The 24,112-nt window shown below is 43.5% G+C and overlaps 1 protein-coding gene across 8 annotated transcripts in view; it reads left to right on the forward strand.

Moving 5' to 3' along the window:
- The first annotated feature begins 32 nt into the window (after positions 1 to 32).
- Mdh1b (malate dehydrogenase 1B, NAD (soluble)) overlaps positions 33 to 24,112 on the forward strand; it is a 55,080-nt gene continuing 31,000 nt past the window's right edge. For 5 of the 8 annotated variants that reach the window (XM_013520751.1, XM_005396990.1, XM_005396991.2 and 2 more), the window contains exons 1-9: positions 37 to 122; positions 3,882 to 3,994; positions 7,504 to 7,638; positions 7,814 to 7,956; positions 9,425 to 9,921; positions 16,004 to 16,145; positions 17,458 to 17,621; positions 19,696 to 19,835; positions 20,130 to 20,181. In XM_013520751.1, the coding sequence (XP_013376205.1) occupies positions 101 to 122; positions 3,882 to 3,994; positions 7,504 to 7,638; positions 7,814 to 7,956; positions 9,425 to 9,921; positions 16,004 to 16,145; positions 17,458 to 17,621; positions 19,696 to 19,835; positions 20,130 to 20,181 (1,408 nt within the window). In that variant the 5' untranslated portion in view covers positions 37 to 100. Of the gene's footprint in view, positions 123 to 3,881; positions 3,995 to 7,490; positions 7,639 to 7,813; positions 7,957 to 9,424; positions 9,922 to 16,003; positions 16,146 to 17,457; positions 17,622 to 19,695; positions 19,836 to 20,129; positions 20,182 to 24,112 lie in introns of those variants that run through there. The other 3 variants (XM_005396994.2, XM_005396995.1, XM_005396996.2) reach the window with 3 other exon arrangements.

Raw genomic sequence — 24,112 nt, forward strand, 5'->3', positions numbered from 1 at the left:
ATTCACGGTTCCAGTTCCATAATGCGCCTGCGCCGCTCCCGCTGTGTGGTTGCTGGGACACCGCGACGCTGTGGTCCCTGCCTCTGAGTCTCGCTTGATCATGGCTAAATTCGTGATTGCGGGTAAGTGTTGCCCGCATGCTCCCGCAGATCGCTCAAAGTGCAATTCCAGCCCATAAACGGGCCAAGGGAGCTTTCTTATGTAGTTCAGTGTATTTACTGGGAGGTCACAGTGTGCCAAGCACTGCTGAATAGTGCGGATACAGTGAGGGGAAAATGTATCCCTGCCCTCGAAGGAAAGTTTCCTTTCTCGTAGGGCAAAATGTAAAAATAAGTGCTTTGATACGGTGCGATTAACCCCGATTAACCCGATGAGGGAAAGGTGCTCAGGTCTCTAGGAGAACACAGTACATATATCCTTACTCTGGAAGTGGAAGTGGGGGAAGGCGAGCAAAGAGGTTCACTAGGGGAACTGTTACAGGTGCTGAGTGGTGAAGGTTTGGGTTTGGAAGACCATTCCAGACGAAAGCAAAGGTTAGAGCCTCGTAGTCTAACGGAGAATCTGGATATGGGGAGAATAACAAGACCTGGGACTAAATTTATACAATCAGGAGCCAGATCCTTCCACCTCACATGCACCTATCAGAGGTGTTTGCGCTGTAAAAGCAATGAAGAGTGACTGAAAAACTCAGAGAAGAGAGTGTCCTTAAGAGTTTTACATTTTGGGACGCCTATCTTGGCAGCAAATGAAAGGGGAAGGACCTCGCAAGAAGGAAACCACTGCTCTTCCATCTCCCCTCTATTCCACTCGATCTGGTTTGTACATCTTCTTCCTCGTGGTAACTGCCTTCAAAAGTCACCAAGGAGATTAACAAAAGCTGTGCAGTCCTTACCTTACTTGACCTCTTTGATTTATTGAGTACAGTTTGCGTTTACTATTTGCCTACTTTTGCTTCTTTATCCATTCCAAGGAATATTTTTGAGCACTGACTAACTGTATGCTAGGAAGAAAGTGGGAAATTTGCAGGAAATGTTGTGTACGGCGGTAGCAGAGCAGTGTTCTAGTGGCAAGGAACCTTCCTTAACCTGTTAAGGGCTTCCACAGAGGGAGAAATTGTTAAGGAGAGACCTGAAAGATGAGAGTTACCTAGCTGAGAAGAGGTATGGAGCAGAGAAATTAAGCATTTGTGTAAGGATGGGATTCCCATGAAAATAGCTAATGGGTAATAATTGAAAGTAATAAGTATAAAATGTAAATAATTTAGTAGGACTGGAGCAAAGAATACAAGGAAGAATGTTATAGGGTGATGCTATACTAAAATAATGTAGTTTTTGAGTTATGTTAGGTTGTTTAGACTTTATCCAAAGTACCTAGAAGGTGTTTGGAAGAGGTGAGCATAATAAAATAAAACCACAATGAACAATGGCAGTGGAGAAAAATTCATAGATTAGAGAGCAATTCAGGAGGTAGAATCTATAGAACTGGTTATCTAATTGGATGGAGGAGGGCAAGTAAGAGAGAAAATGCCAAAAATGACTTCCAGACAGTGGTTTGGATAACTGGGTAGATTAGGAGTCATTGAACAAACTTAAGCAGAAGATTAAGCTTAATACTGTGGTTACCCTTAATATTTGTAAGTGACAGAGGAGATGTATATGAAGAACATAGCTGAAGGAGCATATTTGGCTGGGAACTAATGGCAGAAACATCCATCATAGACATCCTGAGTGCCTATGACACTGAGAAGGAGATGGAAGAATACAAGACAGTGTAGGCACCCAGTCATAGAGATGGGTCTCCGATGGAATATAGACTGCTGTGTGAAACCAAGGGAGTGGCGATTGGCCAGTAAGAATACAAAGGGTATGCAGAGAAGATGGCAGGCAGAATGATACCTTTTAATGGGTTGAAAAGGTAATAGGTATCCACAGAGCATATAAAGGAGTAGCCGGAGAAGTAGAAGGAAGACCTACAGAATGCCTCCCTGTAGCGGGTGGTTAATAAGGGCAGAAGAACAGAGCAGTAACAAATGATGCCATGGGTCAAAAAGAAAGGGATCAAAATATGTCCACTGAGTTTAGTGGCATGGAAGTTTTTTATAACCTCCTAGAAAGTGTGGGATAAGATGGATTTTATAACCTCCTAGATTGTGGGATAAGTATGGGATGAGAAATAAATGGAAGTGGAGAACTGCAGAAGGTAAGTGTAAAAGGATTTGTAAAAGAAGTTTAAATACAAAAGAAAACATGGGAAATGGGTGTTTTAGACATGAGAAACTTATATGTAACTTGAATATATTTAAATAGGGTGGGAAGGGGGCATTAGAAACAGAGGTAAGATTCTAGAAAGAGAGGGTGACAAGTTGAACAAGGTTCTTGAGAAGGCGAAGAGGGTGGGGTTCTGAAATCAAGTGGTAGGGTTAGACCAAGACAGCAATAAAAGAAGAAAGAAAAGCATGAGTCCCAGTGCAGACAGACTTATAGTGTGATGGCAGGTTCAGGGATTTCCCCACCGATGTCTGTTGTTTGGTTTGTTTTAATTTTTGTAAAGTAGAAAACAAGGTGGTGGGTTTTCTTGGTAGTGCAGAGAAATGTTAAAAGAGAGGAGATTTGGAGGACGCCGACAAAATGTGGAATAGTCATTGTGGAGAACAGTAGAGAGTTCTAGTACAGGAAACAGAGGGCTTTCCAGAACTGAGGACAACTGATTCTGGCTTTTGACCTTGAACTCACTTTGTAGCTCAGGCTGGCCTTGAACTTCCAGCAGTCCTCCTGTTTCAGCCTTCTGAGTGCTGGGATTACAGGCATGTGCCACCGCACCCTGCCTAAGGAACAGCTGATTCTGGAGACTGTGATTTATAACGTCCTCCTGTGCTTGGTCCTATGATGTTTTTCCAGTGGTACTAAGCAGAAAGGACCCACGCACAAGAAGGGATGTGATTGAGTCCATCCAGGGTGAAGGACTTCTACCAGACTTATTTTCCAGAAGGACAGTTGGGAAGAATCATTTTTGACATGAGCCATAGAGTGATTTGAAGTGATGGACAATGGATTTGAACTAAACAGAGAGGCTAATAGTGCGACTGTGAGAAGGGTTGATGACTTAGGGGTTCTCATGAGGGTTGAGGAACTAGTGATTGGGAGCAACTGAGGAAAAATGTTACAGTGAGGCCCCTGTCCACCCTCCCTTATCTGATACTCAGTCCCATTCCCAGTGGCAGATTCAGCTTCCTGTGTGTTCAGGCTTCAAAAATGTGTGGCCCGTCTCATGGCATCTCCACTTCCGACTTACATCCTGATTGCACACTGGTCCTATCCACTTATGTACACTGCAGACACCCCCATTACACTTGTCTGAAATGCATTTCTCCCTTACGAGGTCAGGATTATCTACCCAATCTAGAAAACAGAAATTATCCTGGACTCTTCTCTCTCCCTCAGCTTTTCTCCCTCTGCCACAACTCTGGGTTACATAGCAAATTCAAAGTGACTCCCAGTGTACCTCATTTCACACCTCACCTTTGAGCGGCTTCTAGTGAGTAGCTTTCATTGTGAGCACTTCAAGCTTATTTAGTAGTATTTGGCAGCCTCTTAAAGAAGGGAGACGTGGCACAGACCTGGAAGAAAGTAAATATTCAATGGACTGTTTTCCTTTCCACACTTCACTACTGAAGATTCTGACCTCCTGTGAAATTTATTTTACTTTTATTAGCATAATAACAATCAGAAGATTATGTCATGGCAGTTTGTACTATAATTTTAAGTTATATATAAAATTATATCATAACTGTGATTAATTCCATAATTTTGTGGTGCATAATTGTAACTACATAATAATTGCTGTGTGATGAAAGCAAACATGGCTAATGTGAATTCTCTTAGGTAAAGCAGATTGTCCATATTATGCTAAAGCAGAACTTCTGGCAGACTACTTACAAAAGAGCCTACCTGATTTTCAGATATTTAAAATTACACAACACCCTGATGTTTGGGAGGTAAGAAGGCTGTTTGTTTACATTTTGTTAAACTCACACAGGTGCAAAAATGTGCTCTTGTTTAATGAAACATTGGCTAGCACTGCTTTCAGCAGTGAATGTTCAAACGCTAATGATGTTTTAATACCAGTAAAAATTATTTCATACTTACAGTTTCAAAACACTATTTATATTTCTTCCCAGGACCTATTAGAGCAGATGAAACCCTAATCAATAAGCAGACTAAGTTTGGCTGTTCGAGCACCACCTCCACGGAGAATACAAGCATCTTATGCTGCACTTAGTAACTTCCATTCTCTTCCATACTGAGACTTACTGATTTGAAATTTCCGTCTTTGTGACTGTGTTGGCCCAGAGACAGAACTTAGAGATGGAAATTTTGGTGAAGGGATTCTATAGGGATGTTCTCTTGGGAACAACATCCTGAGAGGGAGTGAGGGCAGCAAGACTGTGCAAAGGGAGAAGGTGCAGCAGCTTCAGAGGGTCCAGCCTATTTTTCAGGGAGCTTGTGCTGCGACGGCCTTTCAGAGATACCCCAGACAGATGTAAGGGAGCTGAGCTTTTGTACTTATGTGTCAACCAGTAACCCAGTGTGCACTGCCCTGGAGAGGAGACTTTCCTTAGGAAGTCAGGGAGCTCCCTTTGGCTGAGGTCAATCTTGGAGAGAGACTCGGCATAAGCCATCCCCTCCAGGATGCCTGGTGACTGAGGCCACGAGTGTCTTGGCTCTAAAAGGGGAATCTGGACCATACATGACGGCATCTGCTATGGTCCACCTGTTGTGCCTTTGGGTCCACATGCCCCGTATGCTAAGTTCATACCATCTCCGGGATTTCTGATGGTATCTTTCCCTTACAGGAGGAATGTTAATCAAGTGAACTCTATTCTCCGCTGTACCTAGTTTCAGAACCAAATTGACACTCATCACCTCTCTTTTGTTCTCCACAGATTCCCCTCACCTGTTGGTCTAGGTGACTTCCTAGGTGTGGTGACCTAGATCTGTGTCCTTAAGAGCTCTGAGTTCTCATCTCTTTTCAGGATGTAATTGCCGCATGTGTCCAGTTACTGTCAAAATTAGGCAGACAGTACCAAAGATGCCCCGGTGAATAACCTAGGTTGGTCGTGGTGAACGATGGCACGCATGGCGCAGCAGGCACGCAGAGCCCTCTTTGTCAGCCCACAAGCCAAGTCACCCAGCAGCCAGCCACTGAATAACAGATTTTTTTTTTCTAAACTAAAACCTCAATATTCAGGTTTAATTGTATTGTTGGCACTTTGTGACAAATCAGCGGGTTTGAGGTTGCAGTTTGGGTACTCGTCTCTAAAAGGTTCGCCGTCACTGACCTAGATGCTAAGCATTAGCATCTAGCGTGTCCGTGCTGGGAAGTAGCTGCTCCTGATCAGCAAGGCCTGCCAGCATGGTACCTGCTTTGCTTGCCTGCTAGTCTCTTGGAACAAGAGCTCAGTGTGATTAAGCCATAGCTTAAAGGTGAACAGGACTCTTCCTGTGGCCCCCGGTGGAAGCACTCCCCCTTGAGGGTTTAGAACCACCAGACCCACAGTCAAGAACGATGGAGTTTTTGGAAGTAATGGCAAACAGGATCACTCTTCATTCTACTCTTAGTTCCTAGATTTAGGTATTTTTACCTATTACAGCAAAACCTTATATGGGTTGACAGTATGTACTGCATCCCGAAAGCGATGCCCCATCCTTACATGGTACCAATCTTCAAGCCAGTGCAAGCACCTTTGGTGGCTTGCCCTGAATTTCTATCAGGATGTGTGAGTGATGTGATCTAACGTTGGTAGATTAGGCATTTTGTAAGCTCTTACAGGGGTGCTGATCAAAGTTCTACAAGCATGAAAGACAACTCTTTACCCAGAATATATATTGATTCAAATCCAAGTAAATCATTGACCTTTATAGAGTGGTAGGAATCCAGTGTGGCCAACCTGCCTGGAAGAGGCCGGCCAGTGCTTTCAAAGAGTACTGCCGTTACTGGGGCAGCACTGGTGCAGGTACAATAACTGTTAAGCAGTAGCAATCACTAGGTAGGCTTTGGTGAGTAGTAGTCCATTCCCTGGAGCTGCTGCATGGCTCAGTCTGGTGGTGAGCCCTCTGTGGCTGCAGCTGTGTAAGTCATCTCAGCCCTGGCTGTTTAGTACTTCTTTCACCGCAGATGTTCTGTGGTGGGGACTGCCCCTGGGCTCTGTTATTTCAAAAATTCACCATCCCAATTTCCAGGGAGCACAGCTCCATAACACTACATCCTATAATAGCCCTGGCCTCCTCTAGAAGATCACTCTGGGGTTCTCAGTGACACTGGGACCCGTCTTGCCCCATGCATTCCATATGCCTTTGGTGAATGTATTGTCACCCAACCCTTTCGGAGAACATGGCTGACTGGTGGGTTTTCTGGCCTCTATAGTACTGGATTCACTAGCTTTCCATCCCATCTCCCACTGTCCTGCATGGCAATTTTGACATTTCTGTTTGACTTGGGCCATGGTGTTCCCCAGGCTTCTGAGAGCCAGCCTAGCAAAATTTTATCACTGTCTTTCGAGTCCCTGCCGGGGTCTCTCTCCTGAGTTGCACTAGAGTGCTTTCTGTTAGCAAAGTCTCTCTGATCCAGCTTTACATTCCACTTTGGATTTGGCACTCTGAGGGGTGAGTCCAGTGTACACTGTGCCAGCTCCTGCAGGGACATCCACCTGTGCTGCTCCGTGCCAAAGTCCTTCCCAGTAGCGTCCTTTTCCTCCTTAGGCCCAGCACCCAGTGGGCAAGCTATGCTGGGAGTGGAAGGACCATGACGGAATCCTCACAGTCAGACTGTTTATTTTCAGATGTGAAAAAGGAAGGGAGATCTTTGAGAGCAGCAAGAAGAATTAGCTGCCAAGATTTTATTTGTAAGGTAGCCTCATGGTTTTAAGACTGTCCGCTGTACTTACTCTATGCAAACCATATCATAATCATTTAAACCTTTCTCATAAAGATTATCAGAAATCTCCAGATAACTTTTAGCTCATTATTTCAGTCTGACCTGCATAAATCCTGTTTGAAAAGCAATACCAACCCTTTCAGAGAACACAGAATACCTGTTTGAAAAGCAATACCAAAATTTATGTGGCCATAAATCTAGAAATATCTCACATACAAGAAAAATAAGGGGGAAAAGTCAGTCACTTTTTTAATTAGTCAAATTGGAACAACACCTGGCCTTTCTTTAAGTTGGACAGGTGCACTCCAGATGTCCTAAAAAGAAAAAAACAACTTTTAGTACCTTTGTTGCCAGTGAATTTGAAGAATATTCTTTCATACTTTTAAGTCACTAGCTCAATCATCACTATTTTCTACATTTACATTTTCTTGCTTAACAATATCTAGATGGTATTTTGTATACATAGTGACATTAAAAGTGAGCTGGTATTTGGAGTTTGAGTTCTAAGATATTAAACTGAATTCTCAAGCAGATTAAATGTCTGATTTTTCTTGGAGTATCATTCAATAGGAGTGGCTGAAAGATGTGTGTGAAAAGAATAAGTGGAGTCACAAAAAATCCCCCATCATCTGGAGAGAGCTGCTGGACCGTGGAGGAAAGGGCTTCCTCTTGGGAGGATATAATGAGTTCCTGGAGCATGCCCAGGTACCTGGATTAAGTTGATTTATCTGCTCAGAAATTCTTCTCTTACATTATTTCATACTTCAAATGGCTTGCTTTCTGAGGCATCCTCTCACCTCTCTCTCATCTTTATTTTGACTTAAAATCTTTCCATAACAATCAAGTCCTCTGAGGTGACTTTTTATTCCCTACTCCTTAGCTTTACTATGGTGTCACCTCCAGCATGACTACCGAGATGATGATGATCATTGCTCAAGAGAACCTGGAGGCACACAGAGAAAAACAGCTGAGGAAAGAATCCGTAAAAGATCTTGTCAGCCCCTTACAAGTCTGGATCACCAGGTAGGACAGTGAGACCCCAGGACTTATGAGATTGTGTTTTTATTTTAGAAAGGACAACGTGATGGGATTTATTCCATGGTGAAAGAATACCTAAATGTCGAATTTGACATTTGAGTGTGAGTATGTGTGTGTGTGTACGTACATGTACAGATATGTGGTCATATATATGTCCTCCGTATAACCCCATGCATGAGTTCTAAGTTTTCCACACGCGCATGAGCGCATGTGCTCTTAATCAGAAAGTAACTTTAGAGTGTGGCTGCTTTGCCAGACTCTGTCTCTGGCCCTAGCCCTCCCGACTATGGCTCCTTCCTTTTTCTCACTTGTTTCTTCCTGGGGCTTATGCACTTGCCCCCTTCTTCCTCCCCTCCCTCCCCTCCCTCCTTCTGTCCTCCGGGTTCTCCTCAGTCTGGGGCACACACGTGCGTGTTTTTCCGTCTCTTCCCTGTCTCCGCTCTCAACCTCTCTCTTGTGTTTCTTCTTCTCACTCTCACCTGCTTCACTTTCCCCACGCTCAGTCTGTCTCTCACACTGTCCTTTCCAACTACATATGTGTAACGTAATAGACTTATTTATAAAAGAATTTTTACTATTAAAAATTATAGATCTAGAAAAGAACTGAGACTTCTACAATAAATATCTATGACCCTATCACCTATATTGAACAAACAGCACATCATGGAAGGATTACTGTAGTATAGGTTCTGTTGAAATCCCCACTGTAGCCCTCCCCAAACCCCCACGACGAATCCTCAGATGAATTTCCCAGCTCCCTCAGTGGATGGTCATAGAAACTGCAGTCACTGTTTGCTGCTTGCTGAATGTGATTCCCGATGCACCTTGCACACCGATGCTGACTCTGGCCATCTTTTTTTTGTTTTTTGTTTTTTTTTTCCCAGGTACTGGGAATCGAACTCATGACCTTGAGCTTGCCAGGCAGGTGCTGTGCCACTGAGCGAAATCCCCAGCCTCACTCTGGCCATCTTTAACGAATTTTCTTTGAGAGACTTTGGAAAAGATAGTCAGTCCTTTCCCAAAAAAGTATTACTTTGTAGTTAAGTGTATGAAATAAGAGAGCTATGGCCACCTGAAACTTACATCTTTATCTTTTCAAGAGAAACTATAAGCATGTAATTAGAATAATAGGACTCAGTTCTTCGACATTTTGCTTACTGCATAGGAAGGATTCTGTTTCATTTGAAAAAGTCTAAAGCATAACTTTTAAAATAATCCATTTCTTAGATTGTTTTCTGATGCTCAGAACAACTGTGTAATTGTGACAAAATTTTTTGTTCTAGTTCTGATTCCCTACCCTTCAAAATGTCTATGCAGCTATGTGAATACCTATTTAAAATATTCTATCAGCCTTAGTTATTAATGCACTTCAGAAATATCTATTAAGAATAAAGGCTTAGCCAGGACAAAGGATCTAAACTTTTGAGATCCACCTTTGCATTTTTTTTCCCAGCGCATCCACTCCTGCGGGCTGCAACCTGATCCCCATCTTGGTAAGCGGAGACGTGTTCGGAGAACACACAGAGATGAGCCTGACCCTGTTCGACCAGCAGCAGGCTGAAGAGCATCTCCGAAGCCTGGCGATGGAGACGCAGGACCTGGCCTCGCCTCTGCTGCGCAGCGTCGCGGTCTGCACCCGCGAGGAGGGGGCCTTCCTGCAGGCGCGCGTGGTCATCGTCCTGGACGACAGCACCGTGCAGGAGGTGCACAGCCTGGAAGACTGCCTGCGGCGGAGGGTGCCTCTGTGCCAGCTCTATGGGCAGCTGTTGGAGAAGAACGCGGACCACTCGGTGCGAGTGATCGTGGGGGGAAAGACTTTCGTGAACCTGAGGACAGTTCTGCTGAAGAGATTCGCCCCCAGCATCGCGCACAATATCATCGCTGTGGCCCTAGGGGTGGAAGGAGAAGCGAAGGCTGTCTTAGCCCGAAAATTAAAAACTGCTCCCTCCTGTGAGTGGAAAAACCCCTGCCGGGGTTTGGGTGTGGGTTTGGGTGTGGGTTTGGGTTCTGAAAGGAGACTAGAAGCTGCATCTTCTAAGCTCATTCTGGATATCTGGATGACAAGGGGTGATCGAAAACTAGGGTGAATGTTTAAATTTTAAGAATCTAGCACAGTAAAAGACATACTGCCGCCAGTTGCCAGCAGAATACTCCTTTGAACACATTTGTGCCATCGTTCTTGCCGCTTTCTGAAGCACTTCTAGAAGTCCTCCTTCGTGAGTGTTTTTACCAGATATCATCATAGATATGGCGAGTGCTGGTGCCCATGCCATCGAATGCACAACCAGGCTCGTAAAAACATTGCGGTACCCTTATATGCCTTACTCACGGGACCTGCGCCATGTGACTGCTGGCTGTTGCCCAAACTCAGCTGACCGGGGAAGGTGTCGTGGTTTGGGGGATATTTTACAAGGAGAAAAATATAATACAAGACATATATTTTAAGATTCTTTACAATAGTCACCCAAAGAATCATATACAAGAAAGTGCAGGAAACCTGTCCACACACTAATCACCAAAGAATCCAGCTGAGGGCCTGGATCCTGTGATAATGTCCTGCATGAGTCCAGCTGAAGACCTAGAGCCCATAACAGTGCCTCCCACGCATCCAGCTAGAGGCTTACAGCCCATGACAACGTCTCATGCAGGCCTGTTTCATGGATCTGCGCTGGGAAGGCCCAGAGGTCAGTGGTGGAACCCAGAAAGTCTGTGCCAGCAAGATGAAGGATCTGTGCTAGCAGGCTGAGGGATCTCCACTGGAGCCAGGAAGCGATGCTCAAAATAAGAACCACAGCTTCTCTGAAAAGTACCACAAAAAAAAAGTACCACAAAAAAAAAGCCACTCTCAGCAACAGTGAGGTACTGAGCTCCTCCGATGATCAGAACAGCTGAGTTCCCATCATGAAAGCCAACATGACGAGCTTCTCCAGGAGACTGAGCAGTACACGATCTTCCCTCTGGAGCCAGGAAGCGATGCTCAGAGTGAGGACCAGAGCTCCCCCAAGGGGAACTGAAGCCATCCTCAGCAACAAGATCCCAAGCTCCTCAGAGGATGAAAACAGCCAAGTTAATCAGGAAAGCCAGCATGACAAGCTCCTCCCAGAGAACGAACAGCTCCTGACAACTTCTCTCAGCTCCCAACAGCCTCTCTTCTTTTTCTCCAGTTCTGCCTCTTATGCTGCTGGCAACAATCCTCAGGTGGGCTCCCACACCCAGCACCACGCTTACTCAGTTCAGCTGGGGGTTACAAGTTGACCACCAGTTGTCAATCCACCACAGAAGGTAAATGTTTTGCATAAGTTCAGGACATCAGGCAGCCACAACAGCACAACTAAGGAGAGTCCCCGAGGAAGACTTCCAGAACTGCTTCAGAAAGTGGCCAGAAGGACAGGATGTGTTCAAAGTAAAGGGAGCTGTTCTGAGAGGGACTGATGACAATGTGTTTCAATACATTTTTTAAAAATTGTACACTCTTCGTATTTTTTGATGATACCACACAGACGCTGGGAGCAGACACAGAGAACTTATTGTTTGATTTAACTACAGTATTCCTCCACTGTTCAGGAGTCTGACCGAAAGCCCCACTGATGAAACCACAGAGCGTATCAGACCCTACCTATACTCTTTTTCCCTCCATGTGCATACCAGGATGAAGGTGGATTTATCAACTAGGTTCCCAAGTCAGACAAGATTGAGCATGTTCAGGGTGGTATGTCCATAATCTAATTTATAAATTAGGAATAGCAAGAGATTAACAACACTAAGAATAAACTAGAAAAATTATGGCAATATACTGTAGTAAAACATCTAAAACTTATGAATTATTTATTTCTGGAATTTCCCACTAATATTTTCAAACTAAGGTTAACTGAAGCCATGGAAAGTGCAAGCTTGCACACAAGGGACTATTGGATTTGCTGATTTTTTCCACAGACTTTTACGTACTTATGAAACAGGATGTCTAGAGCTAGGTGTGGTGGCGCACACCTGTAATCCCAGCACTCGGGAGGCTGAAGCAGGAGGATCATTGTGAGTTTGAGACCAGCCTGTGCTACAAAGTGAGCTCAAGGCCAGCCTGAGCTACAGAGCAATACCCTATCTCAAAAAGACAAAAAAAAAAAAAAGCATATCTAGCCTTATAGAAATTAATAATGTTTACTATGATAAGATCCATATTAGTCAAGTAGTTATTTGAAGTTTAATACTCCATTTTTCCACAATAATAGTTAAAGAAGGTACTTTAGTGTTTAAAAAAAATAGGGCTTTTTTTTTTTTTGTCTTTTTGAGACAGGGTTTCAAGCCAGGCTAGGCTTGAACTCACTATGTAGCCCAGGCTGGCCTCGAACTCACAGCAATCCTCCTGCTTCAGCCTCCCGAATGCTGGGATTACAGGCATTGCCACCACACTTGGCTAGGGCTCTTTGAAAGTGGTTTTGTCCCACTTTCCACTGTGAGATCTTGAGCAGTCAAACTTGCTGCACCTCAGTTTTCTCATCTGTAAAATGAGGATGTTAACAGCTCCTTCATCCTAGAATTGATTTGAGGATTAAGCGGGATGTAGTTCTAAGGAGCTTCATAGAGTAGCTGGCACATGGTAAAACTGCAAGAATGTCAGCTTTATCAACTGGTTTATGCTATCTGCTCAGAGTCTGCCCTGCTAATATTTGAATGGGTAGACATGAAAGTCATGAACCATGGGACTGTGTCACAAAATGGGTTGCTGTATTTAAAAGGAGAAATCACGTTTGACATCTGTTAGTTCTGTGTGCCCTTGGGTGGAGCAGGTGCATCAGCGTGAATGAACTGCAAACCCAGAAGGCTCTAAGTCAGGAAGAACATCAGTGAGCCCCTAACACTAAACTCAGTGCTGTATTACCCATTGCTTTATATGGCAGCGCTACAAAGCACAATCCCGGTATTCTTGTTTATATATCTTTAGTGTCTTAACCTTAGGGTCAGGATAATACTTGGCTAAATGAATGTGAATCCTTTTCTAACCATTTTATCTTTGTGATCAGCATTATATTTATATATGGAGAAACTAACTTATCACCAAGGTATATAGTACGTCTATTATTAAAAGTATCAAGAATTGATACAAATTTAAAACAAAAGTGTGTGTGTGTGTGTGTGTGTGTGTGTGTGTGTGTACTGGGCGTGATAACCAAAGGCTTTTAACCACTAAGTGGCTGCCTTGTGGGTCTGCTGATACCATAATTCTAAGCTCTGCTGTGCTCAAAACACATAGGCATGTGAGAGTCAGAAAAATCAAAACCCGGAGGAAAGTTTGGAAAAGAAGGAAGAGATATTAGAGACAGTAGCCAAAGTAGACTTATCAGTAGAACATGCACAAGAAATCCATCAACAGCAAATCAGAGTTAGGAAAATGGCATAAAAGAGAAAAACCACCAAAGAAATTATTCAGGAATCATTCCAGATGCCAAGAGGGTAGCAAACCCTTTCAGAAAAGCAAGGTTCAAGCCAGGCCTGGTGGTGTGGACCTGTAATCCCAGCACTGGGGAGGCTAAGGGAGGGGAATGTCTGAGAGTCTGAGGCCAGCCTGAGCTATGCAATGAGACCTGGTCACACAGACAAACGAAAGCAGGCTTCAGCACATGCCCTAAGTTCACTTCACATGGAACCTTGTTCCTCAGACCACATGTAATGGCTCAGGTGGGGCTCCATATGTCACAAGTGATAGAAAGAGAACTCCATGTGACTGGAGTCAGGCAGAGAACTTTTCTCCAGTAACAGGAAGGACTGGAAGTCGTCTGTATTTCAGGCACAGCTAAATGCTGGGCCTCGGACGATAGCAGATTTGTGTATTCCTTCCTTTGACCTTTCCCTTAGTCTCGGTTCTAGTCTTGGCTGGACTCTAGCGATGGCAGTGGCCGCTGGCATCCCTGCCAGTATCCACAGAGCTCACACACCCATGGGAAGGGCACTGTGTCTCCCGCTTGTTTGGGCCGAAGGACACAGACACCTTGGCTGGGGTTGGACCATGTGCCGGAGTCTGAGTGGATCCCATGGTCAGGAGGTGTGTGCCGGGCCCTTATCCTAGTGCCAGACCCAACAGGGAACAATAGCCCACCGAGCCCCTAAGGACCAAAGGGGGAGAAAGGGCAGTTATTTGAAATAAGATCAGTTATTTAAAGAAAAAAAGGAGGAAAGAATACAGGAGGAAAACCACGAGCAGATGTTAACTAATTTTCTGAAGCATAATGCATCATTTAGGTATTTACAACTACTAAGGGCCTTAAAACCAGTAAGAAAAATGAGACCCAGTGAGGGGAAGCTTCTTTAGACTGTAGAAAAGAAATCTACCCTATGCTGGAGAATTGTTCTGCCCACATGGATCCCATCAATTTCAAATCCTGATGACGCTTTTCCTTTTCTTCCTATAATGTACAGCTAACAGAGGGGCCCAAATGCACATTGCTAACTCTCCTGAGAGCTGGGTGGTAGAGAGAGCAGTTGTCTACCCGAGATCTGTTCTCTTCGTCCTCTCCTCCAACCGAGCCCTTGCTATAGAAATTCAAACAATCCTACACCTTTTCCTAGCTGCTCTTGCACCTAGGAATGAAGTAACAATGTAATTTCATGACTGTGAGATGTGATACCTGGAGCTGCTGCAGCCATTTTAGGACCATGAGGGAAGGCCAAGAGAATCACACCTTTAAGCTGTTGAACCATCATGTGTCACTGCCTCCTCTGACTTGTTATCTAAGAAAAGTAAACTTCTGGGGCCGGGGATTTAGCTCAGCGGCAAAGCGCCTGCCTGGCAAGCGCAAGGTCGTGAGTTCGGTTCCCGGTACCGGAGAAAAACCAAAAAAAAAAAAAAAAAAAAAAGTAAACTTCCACTTAAGCCAAGTTAGTAGCCAAGCTTTGCTACTTCAAACTGAAAATAATCTTCCTATCTATGAGAAAACAAGAAAAAATTCTCTGTAATATAGAACTAAATGTTTAAGCAAATAAATAAGTTAACAAGTAACTAAATACAATGTGTCCTTGGTTCACGAATGTAATCTTTTCCACAGTTCTGGTCATAAGCCAAATTGAATGAGAACCGAATCAAATTTCCCCATAAGGTCCGCATTGAACCAAACCATTGGATTTGATTCGGTTCTTGTCCGATTCTCTTTGCCACCAGAGGCATGGAAAGATTTGAGTTTGCAAACCAAGGCACACAAATAAGTAAAATTACTTAATTGTGTGTTGTATACAGTAGCCCTGGAAAACCCACAGCTGTAGAGTCCTATGAAATAGCAGTTCCTCTTTCCCTTTGACAGATGTCCTCCTCTTCCTCTTCGTGGATAACTACTGCATCACTATAGAACGACTGTTTCCTCGCCAGCCCCTTTCCCCACAGAATGGTGTGTCTTCTGAGTTCGGGTGTGGTGTGTCTTCTTCTAAACCTAGTACCCAGAAAGAAGGGCCTCATACAAGAACATTATCTACAACTATGTACGGGCTGAAAATGCTGCCCAGGGTCCTGTTATTACAGCGCCTGCATTTCACAGGAGATGAAACGCAAGAGTGAAGTCACCCTTCCAGATTTTGATTTCAGTGTAGAATCAAAGACACATTGTCCCAAGCAAAGGAGATTGGAAGTGCACCCTCTCTCCCTTCCTGCCTGTCTCCGTCCCTTCCTCTTTGCCTCCGTGTGTCTGTCTGTCTCTCTCCCCCTCCTCTGTCCTCCTCCCTCTCCCTCTCCCTCTCCCTCTCCCTCTTCCTTTGTAATGAGGTTAGGACCAACCCCAGCAGTACAATTTTTAGTAGCAGTTTCTTTCAGGAAACATTTCAGTATTCCTTGGATTCACTCGTATACCCATATCATTAAGAAGGCATTATTAGGCACTGCCAAACCCTGATGATTAAGGAGTTGATCTACACCTTTTATACAGCTTTAGGGACCATAGACTTTGATTCATTTTAGAGCAAATGGACCAAAATAAACGTAAACAAAAAATAGGCTTCAGGTAACTTTTATGTTAAGGTACTTCATTATAGCCATTCTTTTTTCTGTTCTTAGGCATCAAGAATGTGATTATTTGGGGTAACATCACTGGAAATCACCACGTTGATCTGAGAAAAACGAGAGTTTACAACCAAGAGAGTGCCATTTGGGGGCCTTCTCCGTATTCCCGCCCTCTGTTAGACTTGATTTTTGATAGGTACTGTGTATTTTTAAGTGTATTTACAATGTTATATAAGTGTTTAGTAATTGTTACTATGTATGGAATCATGTTACATATCTTTGTACAAAAATAACTTGCCTTGTCTACTCATATTTCTTCATGTTTTCTGTTAAAGAAACTTAAACAGTTTCACAAAATATACACAGGTCAATACCAACCCAAATTTGATTTTGAAATTGTGAGTTTTTGTATTTTAAATTATTGCTGAAGCAGTCTGCACGTTCCATTAACATTAGCTCTCAAACAAGTGTAATGTGTAAAGGAAGGCTTACCTAGTGTAAAGACGGAGAAATAGAGCCAAGTTAAAATATTTTGAGAAAGAGGAAGTAAGATGATGAGCAGACCAGGCTAGGCTGGGAGCTGTGTCCCAGGAGAGGCAGAATTGAGATGAGCAGATAACCTACCTGGCTCAGAATTCTCACTGTGCTACTTATTTGCTGTGTAGCTCTAGAGAAGTTACTTAACCTCTCATGCCTTAGTCTCTCCATCTGCAATGGAAATGGCAGCACAGCATGGCCTGTGTAGGGTCACTGCAAAGATGAAAGGGATTCATCCACAAAGCATGGTGAATACTCGCCTTATAATGAGAGCAGGAACGCCTCTGAAGCCCTTGTCTAAATCTGTAGCACTCTCCCAGTTGTAGCAGTTCCACTCCATAGCTCACACTTTCCATCCCCAGACCACAAAACAGCTGTGTCCAGGAGTGACGTGCCCGGGGCTCCGTCCTGGGGCCCCACTTCCCCATGTCTGCTGCCTGCACAGGGCCTGTGTCACACAGAACCGTGTCCTGTGCTGATCCATCCGTGGGGCAGCCCTTTAGAACATGGTCTGGTCCAGCTGTTCCCTGCGTTTAGACACCAGACCATGAAAACACAGTTGCTTTGTGAAATTCTTTGATTTTTAAGCAAAGGATACCACTTGACTGCTTTCAAGATAGCATCTATATAAAATGAATTCTTCGGAATGAAAGTGATGGTTCCTGCAGTCTTTGGCCACTTTTCTGTGCCCCATATTCATATTATTCTCTTTTTAGCCTGAAATTTGGAGATTCCTTCCTGCTCCCTTTTTTTAAAATTTTTTAAAAAATTTTTTTATTTTCCTGCTCCCTTTTGTTACTTTTCCATGGACTTGGTAGTGGGGACTGGAGACACTGGAAGCATCACACAGTCATATTTCTGTCTTGAGTGTGGGTGTGATTCCCTGTGCTTAGTGCATTGGAGCTGCGGAACAGCTTCTAAAATGTCCCTTTCTCTCTCTATTGTGAGATTGTTTCTTTCTCTCCTTGCAGTGAGTGGCTGAAAACTGAATTTGTGACAACTCTTAAAACTTTAACGGCCACAGGAAAGCACTTTGGCAGCATATTGGCTGCTCACAGCATAAGCACGACGCTGAAGTACTGGTACCATGGCTCACCGCCCGGGGAGATTGTGTCTCTAGGAATATCGAGCGAAGGTAAATCTGGGTTTGTCACTTCTTATAATATTTTAAAACCTCCTGTCTAGGTCTTAACATGGCCTGTAAGCTGGACTTATACATATTAACATGTATTAACTCATTTATTAATACATGTATTAACTCATTTATGAATTCAATTATTGTTTCAAAAATGTAATATTTGTCTGAATGCACTAGGAACACACACACAAATTAGAACCAGTTTCTGCCTTCAGAAAACCAAATACAAAGTAAAGGAGAGCCAGACACATAAAGAAAATTGTGCCAGGAAGTTTTTCTTCCTGTACCCAGCTGAGAAAGGGAAAGCAAGGTCCAGGGGCCAGAGGAGGTAGAACAGGTTTCGTGGTGGTGACACAGCAGGAAGCCATAGAACCTGAGCAGCGCTGACCTGGAAGACAGCAGGGAGGAACAGCAGGCGCAGGGAGCCCCGGGAGGGAAGACCCAGGGCAAGAGGCGGAGGGGCACAGAGGACCAGAACGTGGGCGGACCAGGGAGTTCTGGGACGTGGAAAGGTTGCTTTCCACCAACAAATGCTACACTGGCACTTTTAGAGTCTTCATGTTTTCTGCTCAAAGCTATTCAGAACTCTTTACCATTTTTATAAAACAGGAAAAAGAATGATGTTCTGTCCTCCGCAGATCTGATCTCAAGCTTGTCTTTCCTTTGTGTTTTGCTGTCTCCCTCAGCAAGCTTCTTTCCTGCGGGAGCTTTGGGCCTGGACCTCTCCTCTGAGCTCTGGCCTGTGAAACTTGACCACCAGGAAGTCATGCTGTCGCTCACCCCTGACATAGGTCAACCTGAACCTACTGTCTTCCTCCCCAGTCGGATCCATGTCTTCATTCCTTGGGACTCAGTAGAACAACCGTCTTCTTCCTTGTCACAGTGTCTTTGGTGCGACTCAAGGACATGCTGCCAATCCCTTGTGTAATAATTGACCTCTGCCTCTCCTGTCCTACTTGCACAGCGTTTTGTTCCTCTAGCAGAGAGCATATTACAGTCTGCCTTTTTAGTTGCACATGTCTGCTTCCTGTCTGTACTCTGAGGACAAGGACTCTGTGTCCTCTTTCTACTCCTTCATAAAAGGAGCATTTCCTATAGTAGACACTCAGTGACTCTTGTTCAGTTGAAGTTAAGGTGTGTAGAATTTGTACAGTGTGAGCTAAGATCAGTGTGTTACCTTTATAGGAAAATAGGCATTTTTCCTATAAGAAAATAGGCAAAACCCTACCTTGACTTGTAGAAAGAAAGTTAAACCTGTGTAGGAATTACATTCAAAAATAAAGAATATGATATGCAGAGAGGGAAATGGAAGATCATTATCTGTTTTTGGTAAGCCCTTATACACTGTCTGTCTGTAACATGAGCTCTTCACAGATAAAGCAAATAAGAGAATTAATAAAGGACCTGAGAAGCCCCCATAGAGAAGTTTCTTAGATCCAGACTTCTTGACCCTCCTCAGGTTTTTTTTTCCCCTACCAACATTTTTAGTGCCCAGAATAGCAAGAATAATTCTCTTACTTGATGGAGGCATCAAAAAGGAGAGTAATTTTACCTGAATGATCTTCAGTTAGTAATAAATAGTATCAGTCTGTTGTATTTAGAGCACATTACAAATGGGGACCTGGAAACTGTAAGGAAATAAGCAGCTCTCCAAGCTGATGCTTCCCCTTTCCAGTCCTTCCAACCCTCACAATGTGATTGCCATAACTGTTCAGAAAAATGGAAGGCCAGGCTGACAGATGACAGGATCAGGGACAACACAGGGATCCATGGAAAAACTGTGGGAAGCAGACACAAGAGATGCAATCAAGATGTGGCAAGGAAAGGCAGCCTGAACTTCCAGATATGAGAGAAATAAAAAAGGGAAAACTGTCAGTACTTGGATAAGTGCTCAGCCAATGCTCATAGAATGAGTGCTCCATCCTTTGTGGAGAAGAATTCCCAAAAATTCAGTTCCATTATTACCATTGAAAACCGGGTATCATGTGTATTCTTTCCTATGACCCTTCATAGGAAGTATTTATTTTCTGAGTTCTTTTGTTTTACTCTGCCTTTTGTTTGCTTTCTGCAGGCCAGTTTGGTATTCCTGAAGGGATTGTCTTTTCTATGCCTGTGAAATTTGAGAATGGAACGTGGGCGGTTCTAACAGATCTCGAAGATACTGAAATAAGTGAAGAAAGAATGACAGAAATGACGAGTGATCTAATTCAGGTAATCTCAAGAGTACACACAAGGGAACTGACTTTGTTAATGATCAGAAACTGATTCCCCTTGACCACGGCATACATTGGTCTTCTCTGGGTTCTCTTTGTATCTTATTCCTAAAAATAAAGAGGCAATGAAAGTTTTAAGAAATCAGCAGAACACTTTTCATTTGGCTGTATAATTTCTGGTATGCTAAAAATATTTGTTGTGTATTTAAAATCTGGAATTAAAGTATTTTCCTATTAAAGAATGATTAAGTTAGTATTGTGTCATTTAACTGATTATAAAATTTTTCGACAGGAAAAACTTGTTGCACTTGGAGAACTGATGACTTTTCAGCCATACAAATCAGGTAACAATTTCCTAGATGTGATGTTTCATTGGACAGCAAGAGTTAAATACTTGCTATAACTTAACCACTAATAATGTAGATAACATTAATCCATACTTTATCATTTTTAAACTAAATTATTAACAAAATAAACTGCCAAGCTCAGTGTATCTTTTGAAATGAAATATAGAAATGCTAAGGAAATCACATCATAAAAACACCATGGCCTGATAAAGTCTGCATCTATCATATGTATCAGTTTTCTACAGCTACTGCAGCAGATTACCACAAAACTGGGTTACTTAAAGCAGCAAAATTTCTTCCTTTCCACTCAGGAGAATGAAGGACTTAGATTTTGGTGTCAGCAGGACCACATTCCCTTTGAAGGCACCAGAGAGGAATCCAACATTCCCTCTTTCAACCTTCTTGGCTTAGAACTGTGTTACTCCAATCTCTGCTTCTTTCACATCTACCTTCCTGCAGCATCTGTGTCTCCAGATCTCTCTCTCTCTCTATAGAAGGATACCAAGTGTTCATTTAGGCCCCTCCTCTCCAACCTCATATGACCCTGTCTTAAATTGAGCCTTAAAATATCTGCTGAGAGCCAGTTTCCAGAGAAGTCCACGTTCACAGGTGCCGGGGCTTAAGACTGCACTAGGTCTTTTTGAGAACACAGTTTAGTCCACATCATATTTACTTTTCAATAACTTTATTTAGATGCCAGTAGATTTCATTAAGCTTATTTTCTCATGATCATTTTCTCTAACTTAAATGCAGAGAGAAATGCTGTCATTTTTGTTTCTTTCCTTCTTTTGACCTAAAGAAAACCCCAGTATCAATATGGAAATAGATGTAGAGAAATAAACCCACTTATGTAAAGAACATTAATCATATATCTTTTTGAGCCCAACTTTCCTTCTTTCCCCTAATAATTAATAGTGGAAATGCATTAGCTGGAAAGGCAGGGGTGAATAAGATAGACCCCACTTTGCTCTCTTGGAGATTGCAGTTCATCACAGAACCACACATGATGAAGAGGACCTCATCGAGGTGCATCTTAGGAATGAGAAATAAGGGCGCTGTGTTGGGAGGCCTTAGGCCTAGGGACAGAAAGGAAGAACTTGAGGCAGAAAAGCGCAGATCAGCTTGTTTGGAAAGCCTCGTGTGTCTGAAGCCTAAAGAGATGGGGCTGAGGTAGAGGCCCGAGGACCAGGTGTGAGAACTGTAGATCTCCGGATTGGGGATGACACGCTCCAGAGCAGCTGATAGAGAAGTGTGTGAAAAAGGAAGTCAGAAAGGTAGGAGCAGCCCCTAAATTTGATCGGTGTGTGATTTGTTTGAAAAACATATAGCAAGGGATGCTTACAGCCAGGACTAGAGGCTATCAAAATCAGAGAGCTATTCAGGAGACATAATCATCAAGATTTGATGATGAGTTGGTGCTAGGGAGTCCCAAGGACTGAGGCATCTTATGGCTGAGTAAGTGGGTACATTTACTGAGGGGCTAGATAAATGGTGAAAGGACATTATCATTATGTAAAAAAGAGAGAAAGTGTGTGTGTGTGTGTGTGTGTGTGTGTGTGTGTGTAGGGTGGAACAGGAGGAGGCTGGTATCAGACTACAGGAAGAATGAGTTTAGTTCTTACGTTCTGATTCTGGATGCCCAAGTGATATCTAAAATGTCAGACCAACTGCATACTTCCTGGAGCTCAAAAAGATCTGGACAGCAAATGTCAAATGTGCTGGATGAAATGGGAGACATCTTCATTAGGACTTTGACATGATGCAGCGAGAGCCTTCTTAAACCTTCGAGGAGGGGTTCTAGGCAGGAGAGGAATAGGAGCAAATTCGAAGCTCAGAACTCTGTTTATAATGCGTAGAATGAGTTGAAGAGAGACAAGAAGCAGGAAGTCCAGTTCTGCTGCAAGTAAATGAGACCCTGACCAAGCTGTGCCCTTGGGAATATGGTAAATGAGCTGGATTTCAAAGAGATACCATTGGAGAACTTGACCAGTCTGGGATAGAAAACAAGAGAGCTCAAGGGAGTCATGAATTTGCCCAGTGTTTGTGACATCAGAACATAAGGTGGGTCATCCCCTGAGGCGGAACTTTGGCAACAGTGGGCCATAAAAGGGTTGGGTGTATGGAGCTTGTGATCTTCTCAGCTCTGGGGGTGCAGAGTTGAGAGTAGCTGGAGTCTCCAAGCTGGTTGCCTATACGGTCCATGTTATTTTCTCCGTGTGCTAAGCTGTAAAAATGATGGGAAGGGGTGGTTTAAGGTAAGAAATGGAAGTGAAGGAGCTGATGTTCAGGGGTCCTTCAAGTGGAAGTATGTGTTGAAGTAATGGACATACCTCTGGAGCCTAAGACAGTGATCTCAGCTGGATATGAGAGCAGGGAGTGTCCTGATGACCATGATGACCTCTGGGAGGAGAGGCTGAGTAGCTAGGGAAGGAAGGTTTCGCTACTTCATCTCTCAGCCCTTTTGGATTTGGTCCTATGTGCATTATTTACATATTCCAAAGTAAAATAGGTAGAGAGGTATCTAGATGGATGTTAATATTTAACCACTATTAGAGAGAGGGGGAAGGTTGAGGGGAATGAGAAAGGTCCTCAAGCCATCAGTGAAATCTGAGCTCCAAGGCACAGGATGAGCTTCATACTAGAAGCAGCTCTTCTGCTGAGGCTGAGGGGAAGCAGAAAAGGTGATGGTTCCAGAGGCACATAGGTATGTAGGATGGAAGGTGCACAATAAAAACAGAAGACCAGATCTGGAGCATCGAAGTCCAGGGGAAAGCCTGCGGTTTAAAGGATGGAAGTGAAGGTTTGAAATAACTGCTATGGGCAAGGGAAATAAGTGACCCAGAAAAGCATAGAATTGTTTTTCAGAGCTCAGTGGCAGTCACACTGAGAACTCACAGATACTCAGCTTTGCGAATGTTAAGAGTGGAATGCAACATGCCTGATTTGTAGTAAACTCCCCAGTGTTAGAGGACACTACCACTCATGCAGTGAGAATAAATTCAATTAAAATATGAGTGACATGCACTCTAGTCCAACAAAAAGCTGAGGTTTTCTATGCTGACTTTATGTAGAATATCAAATTATTTCCAAAAAATAATATTTTTCTCATATTTATGTCCTCCTTTTACTGGTGCCTTAAATAGATATGAGATAATTTTGGTCACCAGCACCAAACATGGGAATGGAAAATGAGTCTTTGTTATTTTACTTAGCATTTGGGGAGGAAGAAATGGAAGCAAAGAAGTTGAGGGGAGTACAGGAAGCAGATTACATGGTAGACTTTTAGGGTATATATTACAGAAAGAAGGAAAAATCCAGAGAAATAAAAGAGCCCAGCCAGCACTGATACAGAAAGCATCTAACCACCAGAATGATGCAGAAATAATTGGTGTTTCGGAACTGACTGGTGAAGAGGATCTGGCAGAAGATCATGGAGGACACAGGTGCAAACCAGAGAGGATTCAGTGAGGCCAAAGTACAGGCACAAGGAGGAAGGGCAAAGAGACACTGAGATAAAGAGGCTGTGAGCAGAAAGTGGGCTCTGGGAACTCAGAGGCTATTCTAGCTGAAGGTCAGGTCACCAGGAGTGGGCCAAATGAAACAGAACCCAGGGGTAGGAAGAAGGTAGAGGTGCACACCGAAACCCCCTCGTAGGGTATCAGTCTCCCACTCAGCAGTATGGCACATGGATGAAAAATATTCTGACAATATTCTGCAGTTGAGGTACTCTGGGATGACCCAGTGCTCTCTGTGGAAAAAAAAGGCCACAAGTCCAAGAGCTCACAGCTTTTGTTGATATCAATCAGGGAAGTGGGTGGGGTTGCAGGGGAGTGCTAGGGAAGAGCAACTTTGCAGGCATGGCTGCAAGGAGAAGCAGAGCACTCTTGCACCAGGCATAGAGACCCTCCAGGTAGCAATGTGATGGATA

Source organism: Chinchilla lanigera, unplaced genomic scaffold (genome assembly GCF_000276665.1).
Source record: "Chinchilla lanigera isolate Chin_1 unplaced genomic scaffold, ChiLan1.0 scaffold00056, whole genome shotgun sequence".
In the NCBI taxonomy this organism is placed as follows: Eukaryota; Metazoa; Chordata; class Mammalia; order Rodentia; family Chinchillidae; genus Chinchilla; species Chinchilla lanigera.